At 45.8% G+C, this 18,557-nt stretch overlaps 1 protein-coding gene across 1 annotated transcript; it reads left to right on the plus strand.

Annotated features, from left to right (window-relative positions):
* Positions 1-423: 423 nt before the first annotated feature.
* On the plus strand, positions 424-2,212 carry phlda1 (pleckstrin homology-like domain, family A, member 1). Its single transcript, XM_076151096.1, has one exon. It carries the CDS (start codon positions 566-568, stop codon positions 1,079-1,081), a length of 516 nt encoding a protein of 171 aa, XP_076007211.1. The 5' UTR covers positions 424-565; the 3' UTR covers positions 1,082-2,212.
* The last annotated feature ends 16,345 nt before the right edge of the window (positions 2,213-18,557 follow it).

Here is an 18,557-nt window from a genome sequence, read left to right on the forward strand (position 1 = left end):
CTTTGTATATCCAGTTGTCAAGAGATGAAGTAAGGTCCAACGCTACCAGCAGAGGGCGCCATGCCTCAGGTTTAGACTTTCACACTGGAATTGAGGGCCACGTTCCCTCAATTCCAGTGCATTGCAAACGTTACACTTAAATATTTGTCAGTCACACTGCCCAAATACATACAGAGCCACTTAGGTGTTGTGTAAAAATAATCCAACAAATATATCAAAATATACCTCAATGCAAATCTAAAAGCATCCGAGTGTCTCCACTATCTTGAGTGTAATTTACATATAAATCTGTAATGTCAGTATTCTACGGTCTCTAGAGGGAGGCTGGGCTCACAGGGGGGCGGTGCGCCTATCCAGACCCCTCCCTCAAGTACACACACACACACACACACACACACACACACAGTTCAGCAGCCCGACAGACAGCCAGTCTCCACACTACCACCAGAACCGCTCAGCCCACCGCAGGCAGCAGCAGCATCCCGTATGCCTTCACTCGCTCTGGGATAGACACACAAATATACACACACGCCGAGCAGCCACGAAGGTGGAAGTCGCGTCCGGGATGAAGATGCTGGAAAACGGGAGGAAGGTGTTTAAAGAGGGTCTGCTGGAGAAGCGGAGCGACGGGCTGCTGCAGCTGTGGAAGAAGAAACACTGCGTCCTGACCGAGGACGGCGTGCTGCTGCTGCCGCCCAAACAGCACGACCACCCGCAGCACCACCACCACCACCAGCAACACCACCACCACCAGCAGCAGCACCACCAGCACCAGCAGCAGCAGCAGCACGGGGACACGGGGAAAGTCAAGGAGCTGCACTTCGCCAACATGAAGACGGTGGACTGCGTGGAGAGGAAGGGCAAGTACGTCTACTTCACGGTGGTTATGACGGAGGGGAAGGAGATCGACTTCAGGTGCCCGCAGGACGAGGGCTGGAACGCGGAGATCACCCTGCAGATGGTCCAGTACAAGAACCGGCAGGCGATCCTCGCCGTCAAGTCCACGCGGCAGAAGCAGCAGCTGCTCGTGGTGCAGATGCCGGGCCAGAAGACGGTCCGCAGCTCGCCCAACGTGGCGTGACCTGCTGCGACCAGACCCGCGGACACTCATGCGCCATTTGCGATAAAACGAGCCACAAGATAACAGGCAGCAGAAGGAGGAGGAGGAGGAGGAGGAGGAGGAGGAGGAGAGAGATACATGCGGGAGGTGAAGGCGTTCCAGAGTCCGGGAACCACCTGGGGGATCCCCCCTTTAAAATGTCCATCAGACGCTCACTCCATTGTTGGATATTGGATATTTGCGCCATGAGCTGTTCGAGCTCTCCAAAAGTCGGAACTCTGCACTAAATATCCTGGATCCGTGGATTTAACATGGGGGGGTCCCCGGTGTACAGAAAAGTTTGCCGGCTCCCGCTGTAGGCCTGCTCTTCCCCTTCATGGAGGTGAAATCCTCCGCAGGAGAATGTGCTTGGATCACCATTCACACACGGGTTCACGGCGATAAATCACCATTCTAATGAGACAGGCGAAGCAATTATGCGCCTGTATGGACTCCGATCAGCGTGTGTGTGTGTAATCCAGCGCGCCTCAAACCATCATGTGAACCACTGAAATGTATTGAAGTTGAATCAGACACAATTGTGACCCCAAATTATGCGTCATGGCGCACAAACACATGCGCCAAATCAGTCAGAAGCATCATTTGCGCGCCATGTATTTGATATTTTACTGTAGTGATGAGTTCATTCTAGCCAAACAAACACAGATAATTTGTGGTTAAAGGAGCTCGACACACAGACACAGACACACTGATTGTGTGTGTGTGCCGCGAAGTTGGGAGATACCAGCTGTGATCTGTTGTCTAGGGAGGTTTCATCCTGATTGGCTTTCTGAGAGTCAGAATGCTCCGAAGATGCACCCATACACACTCCTGGGTAAGGTGCACACTTCAGAGGGAACACTACAATCCTGTGAGCACCACACCTCGCTATCTCTCTCATGTCTCAGCTCTGTGTGTGTGTGTGCACGTTTCCTTCCTCTGCTGTGTCCTCCACCATCAGTCTGCACTCTCAGTCTAACTGATTGCATCGGCAGCAGGTTTTAATTGGACATTCAACCGGAGGATGGACACTGAACCAAGCTGCACCTCCCCCGACTGATCACCATCGACCCTTTTTCCATTGTAGTGGTTTCCAGAAGACCACGCCTCCTCGCCCCCCCCCCTTTTCAATACAGAGACTTACTCCAGCTAAGACTGATGGAAGCATGTATTCTCCCCTGCCATGAGCACAAACCGTATTTATTAGACGTGTACATATGTTTTCTATGGAGATATTAATGTCGTTGATGAATGTTCAGTGGGAACCGTTGCCAGAGCGGGAGTTGAAATGCTCACTTAGAGGTTCAGAAGCCGACATGTTGGAGGAAACCTTTCGATCTGAGTCGGCTGGTATTAGTCCTCATTTATGATATTGCTCATGTTGTCATTCTTAAGTGAACCAAAGACTCATACAGTGTGTCGCATCGCAGCTCAGACTATAGTATAGAAACTGTACATGAGATGATCCTGACCTATACTTGTTTGACTGCTTGGTTTGATCATACATCTCTGTTTTGCATCAACCGCTCGGTGCAGTTAAAGAGGTTTTTATTTTGCACCTTATTGAGCCTGAATCCTGCAGGTTTGAGAAAGCGATCGATCTCATCTGGCATTCCCACTTCAGTTTCAGGTGAAGGTGATGAATAGGTAGGATGTCAACTCTTCCCTTGTGAGTCTTACAGTCTGTGAGGGAAGCTTCTAAGCTCAGTGCTCTCAGATTCTTTTTAAAGTGGTTGCAGGGACGAGGTTGACTGACGGTCACGCTGGGGTGTTTGGTTTACGTAATTCAACAGAGCGGCGCTGCGCTGGGTACGACTTTTGTGGTTGTTTTGTAGCTCTGGGAGGAGAACTGAAGAGCTGCGGCAGCTCTCTAGGGTCAGACAGGAATGGAAACAGAAATTTGAAGGAGGCCGTCTACTCTTAACTATGACTCAAATAACATATGACACATCCCAAATGTACACTGACCCCAAAAATACTCTTATTTGTGCACTAATCTGAAAAGTATTGTGCAAAAACATGATAATACCCAATTTGCTTCAACACGCTGATCTGATGATGAGCCTCAAAATGTATTGGAACAGGAAATGCAAACATATTTCCACTTTTGTACATTTCTATCTTTTCTATCAATCTATGATGTATATATTTGTATTTATGAATAATGTGATCATCTGAGGAACCCGAGCGATCCGTCCCCATGTTTCATCATTTCTCTTCTCCTTTTCGCTCTGCGTTGCTTTGGGTGTCCATCATGACCACACTTGAAAATATAGATGTATACAATTCAGTACAAAAAAAGCTGTTAGGGTGACGAGTGCACATTTGGGATGTGGCTATAATTTGGTTATACTAGTAAAGACACTTCTGTTCCGTTCCAGTTCCAGTAGGCGACACACGGCCTGTTATTAGGACTCCTGCACATGTATCACAAGCAAATCCACCTTTTGTACATGTGTCATGACGTCACGGGGCAGATCTGTGTGTCGAGTTACTGTGAAGTGTGTTCAGTCGGTGTGTAACCTGCATACAGAGTGTCGTTGATAGTTCTTTGATTGTGTGTCGGACACAACCTGAGGGATCTGCAGAGCTGCTCAGCCCCTCATATAACTGTCAGATTCTCTTTTCCAAACTGAAAATTATACCCCACAAAGCATCAACATGTCCACAACATGAGCGTGTAGAGACTAAGTATAATGTAATTAATGTGACACAAGCGGTGATGCACACGTGTGTGTGTGTCAAGGGCATGAACAGGCACCACAAAGTTTCCTCAGCACGGTCGCTTTTCATGGTAGAGGAAAGTGCTGCTGTCAGGAAACAGTTTCATTACACCGAGCCTCCTGCTGCTTCCTGTTGCTGGGTGGAGTGAGGGTGAGGGTGGTTGGTGTTTCCTCCTGCTTCCCTTCACCGCCAACCCAGCACATGCCTCCGTGTTGTTGTCATCGCCCACACAGGGTAAAGAGCTGCGTCCTTAAATGCAACCGGTGTGATGCTTCTCCCCCGACATGCCTTCCCTGTTGCTATCGCTGCACACACACACACACACACACACACACACACACACACACACACACACACACACACACACACACACACACACACACTTATAGCTGTGCCCTTTGCAGCCGCTGTCTAATTTCTAATTTCAGCGTGTGAGATCTATTTTCATACCTCGGAAAATATACATTCCATTAAAAAAAATGACTTAAAAAGAGCACTGCGTCTTGTGTGGTTTGTCTCTGCCATGTTTTTCTCATTGGGAATCAGAGTGGCGTGGCTGAGTGTGTGTGTGTGAGTGTGTGGGTGTGGGGGGGGTCACCGCACTGACCCGCGTAACCAGCCGCCGCTCTGTTCGCTCTAGGCCCTTTCATGCTTTACAACCAGGCAGAACCTTTCACCTCCTGCTTCCTGGTCTAAAAGTAGAGAGCCGTGTGCAGAATTGGGTTTCACTGCCAGTTGTTGCCGAGACAAGCTGGCCCGCCGAGTAATGTCAAATGCACACGTGTGTCTCCGGCTCGCACCCCCCCTCCCCCAAAGCTTGGTTAACGACTTAATGCAATCAAAGCGTAGTCCAGGCCTTTGGGTTTCCCCCCTGCAGGGTTTCCCCCCTGCAGGACAGGAGCGCTGCTGTGTGAGGGAATCGTCCATCTCTGTCTCTGTCTCTGTGGATATTTATGTCTTCCCTGGATACTTTATTAGTCATTTCAGGTGGTGGGGATTTATACATCTGACATTTAGCGAATGCCTGTATCCAGCTTTACAACTCTGTGGTGACGACAGAAAAGGCTTCGGTTCCTTGATCCTTGGTGTTAAAATGATATATTAAAGGTTATTTTTTGTTATTTTTCACATTTTATTGTGCCATTTATCTATTTCAGCAGAGTTCTTCTGTTTTATAAAAGTCAAAACGCCTGAAATTCCTAAGCAAACACCGGAAAATCGTAAACAGCAAGCTCCAAATTTGCTTTGGACTTTACAAGACTTCTTACAAACTTGTACCTTGAATGAAAGAGAACCAAGGTGTAAAATAAGACGAGCAAACCAAATGATTATCCAGCAAAACAAAGACAGTGCTTAACATCTGCGTGGTGGCGGCCGCGGTGGTGTTGTCCTTGGTCTTGTCTGTCCTCCAACACGCTGGTGCGTCCCGGTGGCACATGGGCAACAGCTGCTCTCCAAACATTACATAACGGGTCCCCGTAGCTCCGTCTCGGCATGCAGATTATCAAGCCAATGTATTCCTCACCACCTCCCTTTGATCAGTCGGAATAGTGAGCTCTGTGATCCAGAGTGTCCCCTGAGTGCCTTTGGAAAGTTTCCTCTTTGTTGTAATTTTCTTTCCTCCATTTTCTCCCTGTTGGTTTTTCTGGATAATCAAAATCTAGCATTAACAATATTCAAACAGGTTAAATTGACATCAAGACATGCAACATTCTTCAGTTCCCTGTTAAGAATCCACTAAGTCTGATTGTGACATCATGATTACTGCAGTACGATGCTGCCTTTGAGTGTGGTTGGGCCGCAAAACAGCACATGGCCTAGTGAGCAAGGCTGCTAAATGCAGTGAATTGGAGCTTGTGGTGTGATTTACCCACACATGCAGCGGTGTCGCGTCCGTCTGTGCGGTCACCTATTTACAGTGCAGTTCCACGCACAGACTATCACTTTTCACATGGCCCTAAGTCATCCAGTTTCCGCCTGTGTTTCCGCCGGGAAACACAGGACGACGTGTTGAAGTGTCATGCAGTGTGTGGGCAAAGAAACCTCCGCTGATGTTTCAACTTGTTAGTTATTCTATCTATGAGTGACCTAATAACTTACAAAAAGGCTATTGAATTTGACATTTAACCTTAATCTCTTTAATCCACTACAGCCCCATTTCTAACGACTGTACTCTCTTTAAGACCAACCACTTACCCACAAACTCTTACTTGGTGAGTGTGTGTAACCAGGTGTGTAAGACGGTCAATTCAAAATGTGTTACATGTTAATGGAAAGTAAAGAACCAATCAACACTGAGGTTTTCAGGGCAGGTTAGTACAGTTTGGATTGTCTGACTGCTCAGAGATTAATAATAATATTATTTATATGTCCCAAGCAGGAGAAATATATGAACAAATGATAAGGGTTCATTTTCTAAGCCTTTCAAAGATGCATTTAGAAATTCAGTATCCATATATCAATCATTTAAAACAGGATTATGAAATGAATACAGAGTCAAGCTGGCTGACACCCCTCAAACAATTCCTGGAACTTGGGAAGGTTTTGGAAAATGTTGAACTTTTGGGAAAATTCAAGGAAACTGATCAGAATGTGTCAAGTCCAGTTAGAACCGGAGAAGGAAAACAGGAAAGTACCTGGAAAATCGCTGCCATATTCAGTCGGGTTCTTGACTTTCAAACCTGTTTTGATAGCATATTCATAGTACTTAAATTATGAACTGGTGTCAATCGTTCACTGTGCTGCAATGTGAGCAGAATGTGAGGAAGCTTTATGTGGAGCAGCCGTGAGAAAGGTCCTGTTTATTATTGATACAATGTTGTGACTGTTAGAGGGAATAACCAGCTGGTGTAATGTTTTGCCTGAAAGGTGCGGCTCCTGTTGGAGAAAGAGTCTGTGAGTGAAAGGCGCCCATGGGAGAAACCCAAGAGGGGTGGGGTCTCTCTCTCTCTCTCTGTCTCTCTGTCTCTCTGTCTCTCTCTCTCTCTCTCTCTCTCTCTCTCTCTCTGTCTCTCTCTCTGTCTCTCTCTCTTTGATTCTACTCAGGGACCTCATCTTACCCATCAGACTCTGGGTAAGCAACACATCAGGTATATTTAGTGTACCTGTGACCTATTAACTTCCTCTGTTCTCTGCCAGATCTTTGATCTGCGTTTCCCCATTGTAATAAATGCGTAATAAATGTGTAATAAATGCATGATACTTGGTTTGCCCAGGCACGTGCCAGTAAGTAGAAACAGCGTGCCTTTGTTCTAGAGCGACGGTGGTAGAGCGTTGGCATGCTACATAGAGCATCATTGCCACCCTCCCACACAGCCACCCACCACCACCGCCTCACCATCTGTTTCATCGAGTCAACTATCCTTCATCTCCCCCCCAGTTTCAGTCCATGAACTCTCCCCCGTTCCCTTTCTTACCTTTGTCAGGGAAGAATGAGGAGAAGAAGAATCCATGCCCTTTGGAGGCCAGCTGAACCATCTCACTGACAGACACATTTCTGTTCTTCCAGTTGGGTGTGTATCATTCTCTGCTGCAGATGCCACCTGAACGCATCGTTGCTGTACCTAACATCACAGCACCACTGAGAGATACCGGTGTTCTCTTCCCCTCCTGATCACCTCTTTATTCAGAGTGCCTGGCGTAGAAATAACAGGTACACCCAGACACTCAGACATCTGGCTCGGCGGGGCTTTGTCAGGGAAGTGAAGCAGCTCATCAGCAACGGCAAACGCCAAGCAGATTGTTTCGCCACTCTCCCAACTGCGGAGGTGGAAGATAGATAGGTGAAATAGTCTCAGTCTCACAAACCTGCGACTTGTTTGTGCCGTGTTTCCCCCGATTCTCTGCATATATGACTGAGATCTCCACAAAGGGATTTATTTTAAGGGTGTAATTTCGTTAAAGTGCAGTAGAGGATTATAGGAACACAAGATTACCAATCTTATACTTCAGACCTCCATTCTGACTCAACTATTCCGCATTAATAAACGTTTACACTTTATGTAATTATCCATTAGCAAGCTGTGCAGCGTAGTATAGGGATATAAAAACAGGAATACTGCGCCATCTGCTCAGTTTACATAAACTCTGCATTTTTTTACTTTCTATGTAAATCACTCTAATTGCAGGGGGAAAAAAAGGATGAACAAGGCAAGCTGGCTTTTTCATTTATGCAAACATTTTTGGGAGGCAAAGACTCCATCATGGGACATTCCCCGGGTGCCTTTGTGGCTTAAACACTGTGGCTCCAGTGCAGATTTAGCAGTATGGCGCGAGGCTGTATGGGAAAATATCCCCGTCGGTTGCATTATTTGGCTTTTTTGTCTCATCAGGCAGAAGCAGGGTGAAAAAAAGAGAAGCGAAGAACAGAGGAGGCTGATATTACCGAGCCTGGTGCCCCTGCTGCTTATTAAAAATAATGGAACCCAGCCACATAGAAGAAGCCCCCGTGGCTGGTTTCACTAAAGATATGCTGACTGGTCGGCTGAAAACAGGCCAGGCCTCTGCTCTCTAATAACAAATGGAGAGTTTCACAAAAATAAAGATATAATTTGAGTCCGTCATTTAGTAAAGCTGTATTTCTGAAACACAAATCCATATAATAGCCCTGCTTCTGTCACAGAGGAAGAAGAAAGTTTAAAAAAAAAAAACTTTCTTATCAATATCAATATCAACACCCAGGTTCCTTTGTGTTGGTTGGTCACTTCCAGATGTGTCATCCATCCACTTCAGCACATTAGAGAACTAAATCCATCTTCATAACGGTTATGTACAGTAAATGCGTGCTCATGTTTCCACCTCCGATTTCATACTAGCCAGTTGCAATTTAGCTGTTTTAGTTGCTGTAACTAGACAGAAAACTTCAAATGTAATGATGTCACAGTTCTAGAGGAATAAACACAAACAGACTCAGACCCCATTATGTTTTTATTCATGTTTTGACTTTAGTCTGCTTGCACTCTTTCTTACTTTGCCAATAAACTACAGCAGTGTGATTCTGTGCTGAAATAGTCAGGTTTATATCTGCCTGAGGAGCAGCCTGGAGCTGTGTGTGTGTGTGTGTGTGTGTGTGTGTGTGTGTGTGTGTGTGTGTGTGTGTGTGTGGTAAGGAGAGTTTCTGTAGACTTGGCTCTCCTTCATCTCCCCTTCTAAGTATTTGACCCCATCAACCAACCTTGGCCCTGGTCCGACACCACCTCTGTCCTCACACACCCACACAGACACATGCACACACACTGCGGCACCTGTTGCCAAACCGCCCAGCAGAGGCAGAGGCAGAGGCAGAGGCAGGGGCAGAGATTAGAGCAGGAAGTTGGTGATAGGAGCACAGATGTCCCCTCGGTCTTCAAGCTGCGAGTGTCAGAGTGATGTGGACTATAAAGCGATCTTCATCTGTCTATCCATCAAATAAAACGTCCAACAGTCACTACTGAAAATGCATCTTGTGATTGTGTAATGTCAAACTTGTAAAGGTTGGTGTTTAGTGCTTCTGAAACATTTTGTCTTAGTGGACTCTTTGCATAAAAACAGCTATTCAGGAACAAATACCTACAATACAACACACCAAATTACAATACTCCTCATTTAATTTGCAAAGTGTGTGAGTGTCTGTGTGTCTGTGTGTGTGTGTGCGTGTAAATTTGCACGTCGCCCTCAGGCTGTTTGTGAGACACAGTGCCGACAGGAACCTCAGACATAATTTATTCTCTTTTCCTCTCCTCACTAAAACTTCCTTTGTTGTCAGCAGTTCGGAAATCATGAAGTCAGCAAAGCAGAGCGCAAACAGGTATTTATGATCTGCTCGTCCTCTCTGGATGGCTGCTTTTCGCTGTCTTTTGTAGAGCAGACTCACAAGAGTACACACACACACACACACACACACACACCCACACACACACACAGTAAATATCCCGTCCCCTATCAATATGAATATGCAGGTGGTGTGTGCTGTCGAGTGAATACAAATACACAGAGACAGATGCACTCCTTTACAAGAGCATGCAGGCACGTATGCACACACACACACGCACACGCACACACACACACACACACACACACACACACACACACACACACACACACACACACACACACACACACACACACACAGCCTTCCATTTGCCTACACACACACACACACAGGCGATACGGCGTCTGCCAGCGATAAGAGCAGTCAGGCAGCTCAACTTAACCTCATCCTCGCTCCCTCAAGGTCACCGATAGGCCGACGGCGGCGAGGACAGCTGTCCCTCAGCCAATCACAGCCCCGTCCTTTGTGTGTTTGAAAAAGCTCAGTTCCTCTTTTTGCCTGCGATAACGCCGTTGTTACACTGGGATTATCCTCTCCCAGGAGCCACGCAGCAGTTAGAAACAATGCAAATAGAGACGGCGTGGCCCAGGCAAATTGATGTGGAAAATGGACGGGGAAGTGTTGGATTGTTAACAACGGCTGGCTTGGCAGGGAAACAAAACAGCTTCTTTGTTCATTTTTTTATTTGTTTCAGCAGCTGTAGATGTTATTTGCTTAGGAAGGGCCAGCTGGTGCCAGAGAAATAAAGGAATGTAAAGAGCAATTCATGATTGCTCTGAGCGCCTGACATTTAGACGTTTAGAAATGAAGAACGGGCGTTTCTTGTGAAGCCAAACAGTAATTGCAAACAAACACACTCAATTAGCAATTTTTGACTCTGCGAATTGGTTCTGACTTCTCGTGTGAAGAAACAGCAACATTGTGACTAATGCCAAGCACGGAATGCAGAAGTCCAGCAGCAGTTCTGGACAAAGTGAGGACAAAAAGACCAAACCAGAGTCAAAATACGGTTAATATGGACCCATACTAGCAGAGACATCTTGCCGGGTTCAACTTCTTCCATGCAGTTCACTAGACTACTTGTGATATCTCCGCCGTGTCACCACTCAGTTGTGTCCTGTTGATGAGACACAAGTTTGCCGGAAAAATGCATAATTCGAGCCAATTTTGTGATTTTCTTGCCGGAGTGCAGTCTGAGCTCGGCATGAAGCTGAGCATCTCTCAGCACAGTGACTCATGTTCACATCCATCCGTAAAGGACTCCTTCAGCAAAACAACAGAAACCCTGCCAGCTCAATTGCGAGTTGCCTGCAGTCATGGACAAACTATAAGACGAATTTCTATTTTAGCACTGGGTAAAAAATAGAATTCGATGAAAATTGAATGAAAGGTCTGGAGGGACGGCAAGAGGTCCCGTCTTCATCAAAATCCCCCTCAGCGCTCGAAATGCAGGCCGAGCAGCAGACGGAAAAAGCTTATTGTCGCACACAGCCATTGCCGTCGTCTCCTAAAATGACTCTTGGATCTGTCACCGGGGCTGACTGAGAGTAATGGTGGGGTGTGAGGCGGGGGACGCTTCTTGTGGGGGGAGATACTGTTTACTTAAGCGTGAAAAATGGCCTGATTGAAGGGTAGGAAACAGTGTGTGAGACGAGATTGAAAGTCGCGGCAATCTCTTTCTTGCGCGCGCGTGACTGCTGGTGATTGTCGGCGGTGTAAAAAATAGAAACAAGCCGCACAGTGGTCTTTGTAAAGTTGCACTCGGAGATTCAGAAAGTGTGGATGCCTGCAAAGAGCCTGTTGCTGTAGAGCTTTGATCAGAGCTTGTAGAAAGGTTAAAGGAGACATATTGCTATTTATTGTTTTCATTCAGGGGTCTAACCTCCTGAAACCCAGACATGAGGACAACAGGTTCAAGTTAAGCACACTGATGTATAAGGTGTAGGGAAGAGAAAATGTAATGTCCACATACGAGGACGCTGGGTCTGGCTAATTTCCATAATGTATGACCTCGATATAATAAGGTTCTATCTGGAAATTTGGTAAAACAAACATGGCATTCTAGGCACTGTCTCTTTAAGGCAGCCATTGTTATTGATTCAGCAGATTTCTTTATCCTATGGGTGGTGAGTTCATGAATATTCATTAGGCGACTACTTTCCGATTGGCAGAGCAAAGTGGTCAAAGTCCGCCAGATGAATTTGCAAGCTGGCAGCCCCCAACGTCTAAAACAACAAAGTTGGTGGGAAGGTTTGTGTGTAAGAACCCTGAAGGAAGGTTACCACCGCCATGTTTCCCCAACGACTCAAACGCAATAACTTCACCTCCTGGGAATATTCTGGGAAGCATTCTGGTGAAAACTAAACATTTTGCAAAACCTTCAGGGAACCTTCGCTGCTATTCCATTGGAATTGCCAAGAATACTTCGCTTTAAGATCACAGCTATGCCTAACCATGTTTGCGTTTGTGCGTGTGTGTGTGAGAGAGAGAGAGAGAGAGAGAGAGAGTGAGAACGTGTTTATGTGTGCTTTTGGCTGGGCCAGCCCGATGATACGCAGTAGCTGACCTGATATTTGCCAAATCTGTACGAATACACGACCTTTGTCCTTGAAAGGCAACAACACACCTGACATTTCCCACCAAATCCTCTCCAGTTACATCTAATCTTTGCTGCCTTTCCCGACGTGACTCCCTGCTCCTTTTTGCATGTCCCCCGGATAGACACACACATTGTTCAGTCCGCCGGTATGCCAATGAGTCACCACAGTAACAGTAGTAAGTCTGGTAGGTCTGCGACGTGGGTGTGTGGGCCTTTGTGTGTGTGTGTGAGGCATGAATGGGGGGGGGACGTCTTTCTGACTTTGTCATGTGCCGCCTGTGTGAAGCCGAACAATGTGGCGGCTCAGCAGCCTGGGGGAAGAGTTCCACCAGTGCACCTTTGTCTTCCGTCAGCACGCCATCATACTTCCCTTTATCCTTTTACAACTCGTGTGAAAATGCGTTTTGGTCTTTCAGGACGCGGCGCATATTGTGATCAGGTCTGGGTCGGTCGGGTCATCAGGCTGTTAAACATCAGGCCAGCTGAGACGGGGAGACAAAGCAGAGCGGCGACTGTGACACAGCCAACAAGTTATTGCTCCTTCCCATAGATATGATTCTACTTTCCCCAGATGTCTTTCATCCTTTTCCCATTTTCCCTCCTTCATCTGCTCTACGCTCTTTCTCTTTCCTGGTCTCTCCTTGTCCCTCTTCTCTTCCCTTTCCTTCTCTCCACTTTTGCCACACACCTGTGTTTCCCTTCTCATTTACCTCCTCTGTCTCTTCCCCCTCAGAGTCATTCCTATTTCCTCTCCACCGCCTTCTCCCCTCTTTTCGTTTAATTTCCCATGGCTCCCCTCTCTCTCTCTCTCTCTCTCTCTCTCTCTCTTTACTCCCTTTTACCTGAGCCTCATCTTAGCTGGTTTCTCCTGCTCCTGCCCTCTGTCCACTCCTCTGCCCATTATACCTTCCTCTGACTTATTTTCGTCTTGTCATCCCCCCTCTCTCTGTCCATTCCTTTTCTTCTTCCCCTGCTTTTCTGTCTCCTCTTGCTTCCTTGCCTCACAACTTATTTCCTCATTTGTCCCTCTTCCCTCCCATGTCACCTTGCACCCTCTATTCATCTCCTTCCCTCCCCTGTTATCCTTCCATCGCCCACAAAGTATCTTTCCTCACCGTTCATTTCCTCTCTTGTCCCCTGCTTTCCTCCTCTCTTCTTGTCTCCTGTCACCTCCCCCTTTTTTATTTATCTCACCTCCTCTCTCCTCCCTCTGGCCCTTTCCCCCCCCTTCCCTCCTCAGCCTACCACGTGACGTTTGCGGCGAAGGACAATGATGTCATTCACGCCACCTTGGGAAAATGTTTGTGACACTCCGGAGCGCTGACAGGCACTCGTGCGATGCCACCGAGCAGCCAGGGACACTCAGACACAGAGAGGGAAGTGCGGGGGGCTGAGGGTGGGAGGTCGATGATGTGTGGGTGTGGGATGAGCGTATAGAGAGAGGGGTGGCGTGAAAGGGAAAGGGAGTCTTCGTTCAATGTCACCCTGTAATCCAACACACTTCATCTCTGCCTCGCTCTATCATTTTGTCCCTCCTCCCCCTGATATTTGCTTTACCTCCTCATCTCTCTCTCTCTCTCTCTCTCTTTCACCTCATCCCACTTAGTATTCCATTGTTCTCACAGCTGTACAGTACCTGCATTTGTCTCTCAGGAACGATGCTGTCACATTCATGAACGTGTGTGAGGCTGCAGGGTGGGTTATGGCAGCGAAGAAGGGGGGGCTGCCAAAAGTGAGAAAGGTTAATCCTGAAGGGTTTGATTTATTAACTACAACCCAGCAAGTTTATAAGCAAGATAAAGTGTGTATACAACACTCTAATTATTTGAATCATAGAAAAGAATCGCAACTTTGGCTCAGTTGTTGCTTTTGCCTGACAATTCGAGGATTTATGTACAAGAATGAACGAGGCAACATGTCCAATTAGTCAGAGTGATGAGATATGGCAATTAAACTGCATCGTGTTGCCATAGCAACCCCACCTTTTTTGTCTTTGTTCGTTGCTCGGTGCTTGGCCGATCCATCTGGTTGGCCGTCTTTCCAAGTCCCTTAAAGGTACAGTACACAACCCATCCAAAATCCTCATCATGTCCTGATAGGAAGCCATACTTTCTTTAATTCTGCTCTGAAGGTGGAATTTGGAACACAGCAATCTGTAAACTGAATTATAAAGGGATCCTGATTAACATCCGCAAAGGCGAATGAAAACACAACCTAATTAGTGGAGGTGATGGGTCATGAGTCAGATCTGATTGACAGTGACTCTGACATGCTTCCTTGTGGTGATCTGTGGTATTTCTTGGACTCGTGGAATGCTCCATGTATAGATTCCTATCAGGAGCTATTGAGGCTCTCAGCAAATTCAATACAATGTGTTTTAAATGTGAGGAATGGAATCACACAAAGCCACAAATAGATAAAGTCTTGATTGCTGATTGTAAGATGAAGATGAAGATCTGTGTATCGGTAAATCCGGAGCGACAGAGCTTCTTCAGCTTTTGATTTTGGTGTTCTTGGCTTTAATAAAATGCATATATGGTCCGGCTTGCATTTCACACATAAACATGCAGAATGAGCCCGTGGCTACAGCCGCGCTCTTCACTTCCAATGTGTGATAAAGATTAAAGCAGAACACTTTGAAACAGGGGCAAAGCATTTATTATTGATGATCAAATCCTTCTCTTCCTCACAACTTCTAAAGATGACCTAAATAGACTTATGGAGTTGCATAACAAATGCGCAGCTGATGAGATGCGCGTGTCTTTTCTTGAATGAGCATGTACTTGTAACATGCAAGTGTTTACGTTATAAAAACGACTGCAGCACACCGGTGGAGAGTGGATCTTATGGTTCAAGCTCTAACAAGTTCTGTAACCTTGTGTTTGAAAAGGGAGCTGGGGGAATCATTAAACATTCAGTGTGCTAATGGTTAGAAGGACTATAGTTTTAAAAGTAGGCCAGTGTGTGTTGAAATGATCTCAGTTGAATTCTGTGCTGCAGCAGTGTGAGGATGATGAGCACATGAAAGGGAAGGTTTGTGATCGAAATGATAAGAACAGCTCCATTTTATATCTGAAGTCTTTGTGAAGTAACATTTGGAACTGATTTATGAACTACATTACCTGGAATAGCAACTGTGTGCGTTCCACTTTTTGTTTAGAAATGTCCACTTGGGCAGGTGTTTCCTCCAAAATACATAAACTTGCACAGCCAAAACTTCTCTCACAGATATAAAATTTAATTAATCACTAACCTCGTACATCCAAATGTTGTCACAATTCCCCCTGCTATGACTGATAGACGACACAGAAGACAAAGATCATCCATTCTTTATTCACCATCAGACGAATCATTTCCATGACATTTCCAATTTAGCTGATTGTAACGACCTAAACTGAAATCACCTGATTGTAATCAGCTCCACCAGAGTCTGACCCTCCTTTCAGTGACAGTGTGACAAGAGTGCGTCTGTGTTCTGGTGCACGTTTGATTTGCTTTTGAAGCCAGTGATGGTTTGTTTTATGGGTTGCCTACTTTAACATACGGATATGTTGCTGCTGGCTGCACACAAATAAAGAAAAACATTTATTAGAGCTTGAAAGGTCTAAGCAGAAGATGTTCAAGTAGCTACAAGGAGCATGGGAGAGCAAGGGGGGGACAGGTTGTCTAAGCAGTGGTTAAGGGACTGGAACAGCAATGTTGGAGACTGGAGAAACAGACAGACAGAGCTGGTAAGAAAATCCATTTTCTATTGGAACTAGTCAGTGTATTCATGTATACACAGGAATAATGCTCCTCCTCCCCTCTGAGCTCTGCACGAATGTGAAACATGAACATGATTTCAAACATAAGCCCATAAACTGACATTAGCTTTCTGATGCAGATTTACAAAAATGTGACAGCTGGCTGGCTTCGAGTGGTTGATTACCATAAGTGACTGAACTAGTACTCTCTGGAGTTGTTCTCTGCTTGTATAGAACTAAACAGGGCTATGGGGAAGAGAATGACTTTTGTCGAAACTGATTTAAAAGTCCTGCACACCCATGTTGAACCCACACAGCTGTTTTTTTACTCATTTTAGCTCATTACTCTACTCAGGACTGTTTGTAAGCTGCATTCACATTACTGGCTGTACTTTTGCAAATCTGACTTTTAAATGAGGTGTGTTTATACGAAATCAGTTCATAAGCATGTTTACACGTACGATAAAGTTCATTCATTCTTTACAAAACCTCTTTCAAAGTGTCTACATTTGGGCAATTATGTCATCCAAATATCTCATGTTAAGACCTGTAAGGATTTTAAGTTAAGTAAAGCACTAAAAGTTGTACAATTGTGAGTAAATGAATGATTTATGCATTTACACATCCATTTGCTCTCAGAATAACCCAGCTTGTATTGGCTAGGGACAACATTAGCTGGACATGACAGCCAATATCTTCCTCCATTTACTATGACATACAACTGCATTCAACCACATCTTGTGGTCCGAACATTGTGGTTTCTACACCTCATGGGATGTTTAAATTCTCTTCTTTACTTTCTTTCTCTCTTGTCTCACTGTGTGGTTTGGCCAACCAACACTGGGCCACCGATCGCCTCTTCCCAGACATCCACACGCTTCTACACGGCTGACCGTTTCTATGGCAACAAAGGGGAGGAAGACGAGGCTGGGATTTGACAGAGTGCTGTCAAGTAGGCAGTCTCTGGCGTATGGGATCCTGGTGGGGTAGGAGAAGGCCCTCAGGGAGATGGGGGACAGAGGGAGGATGGAGGGGAAGAGTTCAGCAGAAACAGAACTGTACGGTGAAACCAGACCTATTTTTGGCTCTGTGATTTATTTATTTGTGAAGATTGTAGGAATTAGTTTACTCAGAGTAGACACTTTAGCTGTGTACTATTAAAGCACTAATCAAATCACTTAGCCAGATGCTGCCTGGGTTTTTATGACGCTGATTCTCAGACCTTAGCTGTTTGTGAGCTCATTGAGCCCGGCGTGCCTCCAACATCACATCTCTTAAAGGGGACATAAGAGATTTAATGTTTTAATGTGAAAGAAAAGGTCCCATTAAAAACCCATGAGCTTATCCTCTCCCTCGCTGCAGCAGTTTTGTGCACACTGAACGAAACTGGCTATTTTTAGATCCTGTCTGTGTTTATCCTTCTGTAAACCGGTTCAGCTCAGCTCAACTGACTTGCACAGATTTGTGATATTTGGATTTGTAAAACATACATTAATGTCACAATTGAAAGTGATGTATTCAAAGGGGATATATTATACAGATTTCCATGCTTCCATTTGAATTCTGGGATCTGTTATGAAATCATTGCATGGCTTTAATGTCTAAAACATCTTCAACCTGTTAAAACCTTTAACAGAAGCAGAGGACAAATCATCAACAATGCATTTTAGGACCTATGGGTTAATCTTGTAGATGCATTTTGTAACTTTGATAATGTTCAACAGACTTTTTTCTTTCTTGAAGTCATGACTTCACCAAGAATCCCACCTCATCACCTTTGCAGATCTGTGACATCACAGCCTTAGATAAGCTAAATGTGTAATGTAGTCTTTACCTAAGACTTTTTGTCTTATTTGGCCTCAGCACATTAACGCTGAAGGATAATTTTGTCGTATCTTAAACCTTTGGGCTCACAGGGAAAACTCATAGGCTCACACTCACACACACACACACTGACCTCTCCCTCAAATCCCCACTGAAGAGTCATTACATGGACAGGAAGTGAAGGCAACATACAGTATGACAGCCAGTGGCCACCAGGCAGCTGTCAGAGAGCCGCACTGAACACTTTAGAATTAGATCAGAGAATCGACACACACGCACACACACACACTGGGACATAAGAAGAAAGGAAGCAGAAGGCCAGTTGGAGTAATTTCCTTTCCCACTGAGTGGGCTAATTGGGAAGTAAAGTCGTTAATCTGCTCTCCAGCTCTGGTTGCAGCCTCGACACAGTCGTGTGTGTGTGTGTGTGTGTGTGTGTGTGTGTGTGTGTGTGTGTGTGTGTGTGTGTGTGTGTGTGTGTGTGTGTGTGTGTGTGTGTGTGTGTGTGTGTGTGTGTGTGTGTGTGTGTGTGTGTGTGTGTTCACACATACTAAAGCGTTTTGTATTTCCACCCAGCTGTCTCAATCCATCAATACCAACCAGGCGTTTGTGTTGGCTGGAAGAGTGTGAGCCTGCGATGTTTGACAGGTAGAGAAGAGGAGGAAGAGGCGGGAGGGAAAAGGCAGATCTGAGGAAGGCGTCTGCAGCCTGAGCAGTCGGCGAGAATATGACCTCGGGGTGCTGGAACACAGGCTGCAG

Source organism: Genypterus blacodes, unplaced genomic scaffold (assembly GCF_046128005.1).
Source record: "Genypterus blacodes isolate CSIRO-AG114 ecotype Tasmania unplaced genomic scaffold, CSIRO-AGI_Gbla_v1 ptg000007l_1, whole genome shotgun sequence".
NCBI lineage: Eukaryota > Metazoa > Chordata > Actinopteri > Ophidiiformes > Ophidiidae > Genypterus > Genypterus blacodes.

Bases quoted from the DNA above. Each gene is read 5' to 3' on its own strand.
- phlda1 (XM_076151096.1), top strand. From the start codon at position 566: ATGAAGATGCTGGAAAACGGGAGGAAGGTGTTTAAAGAGGGTCTGCTG.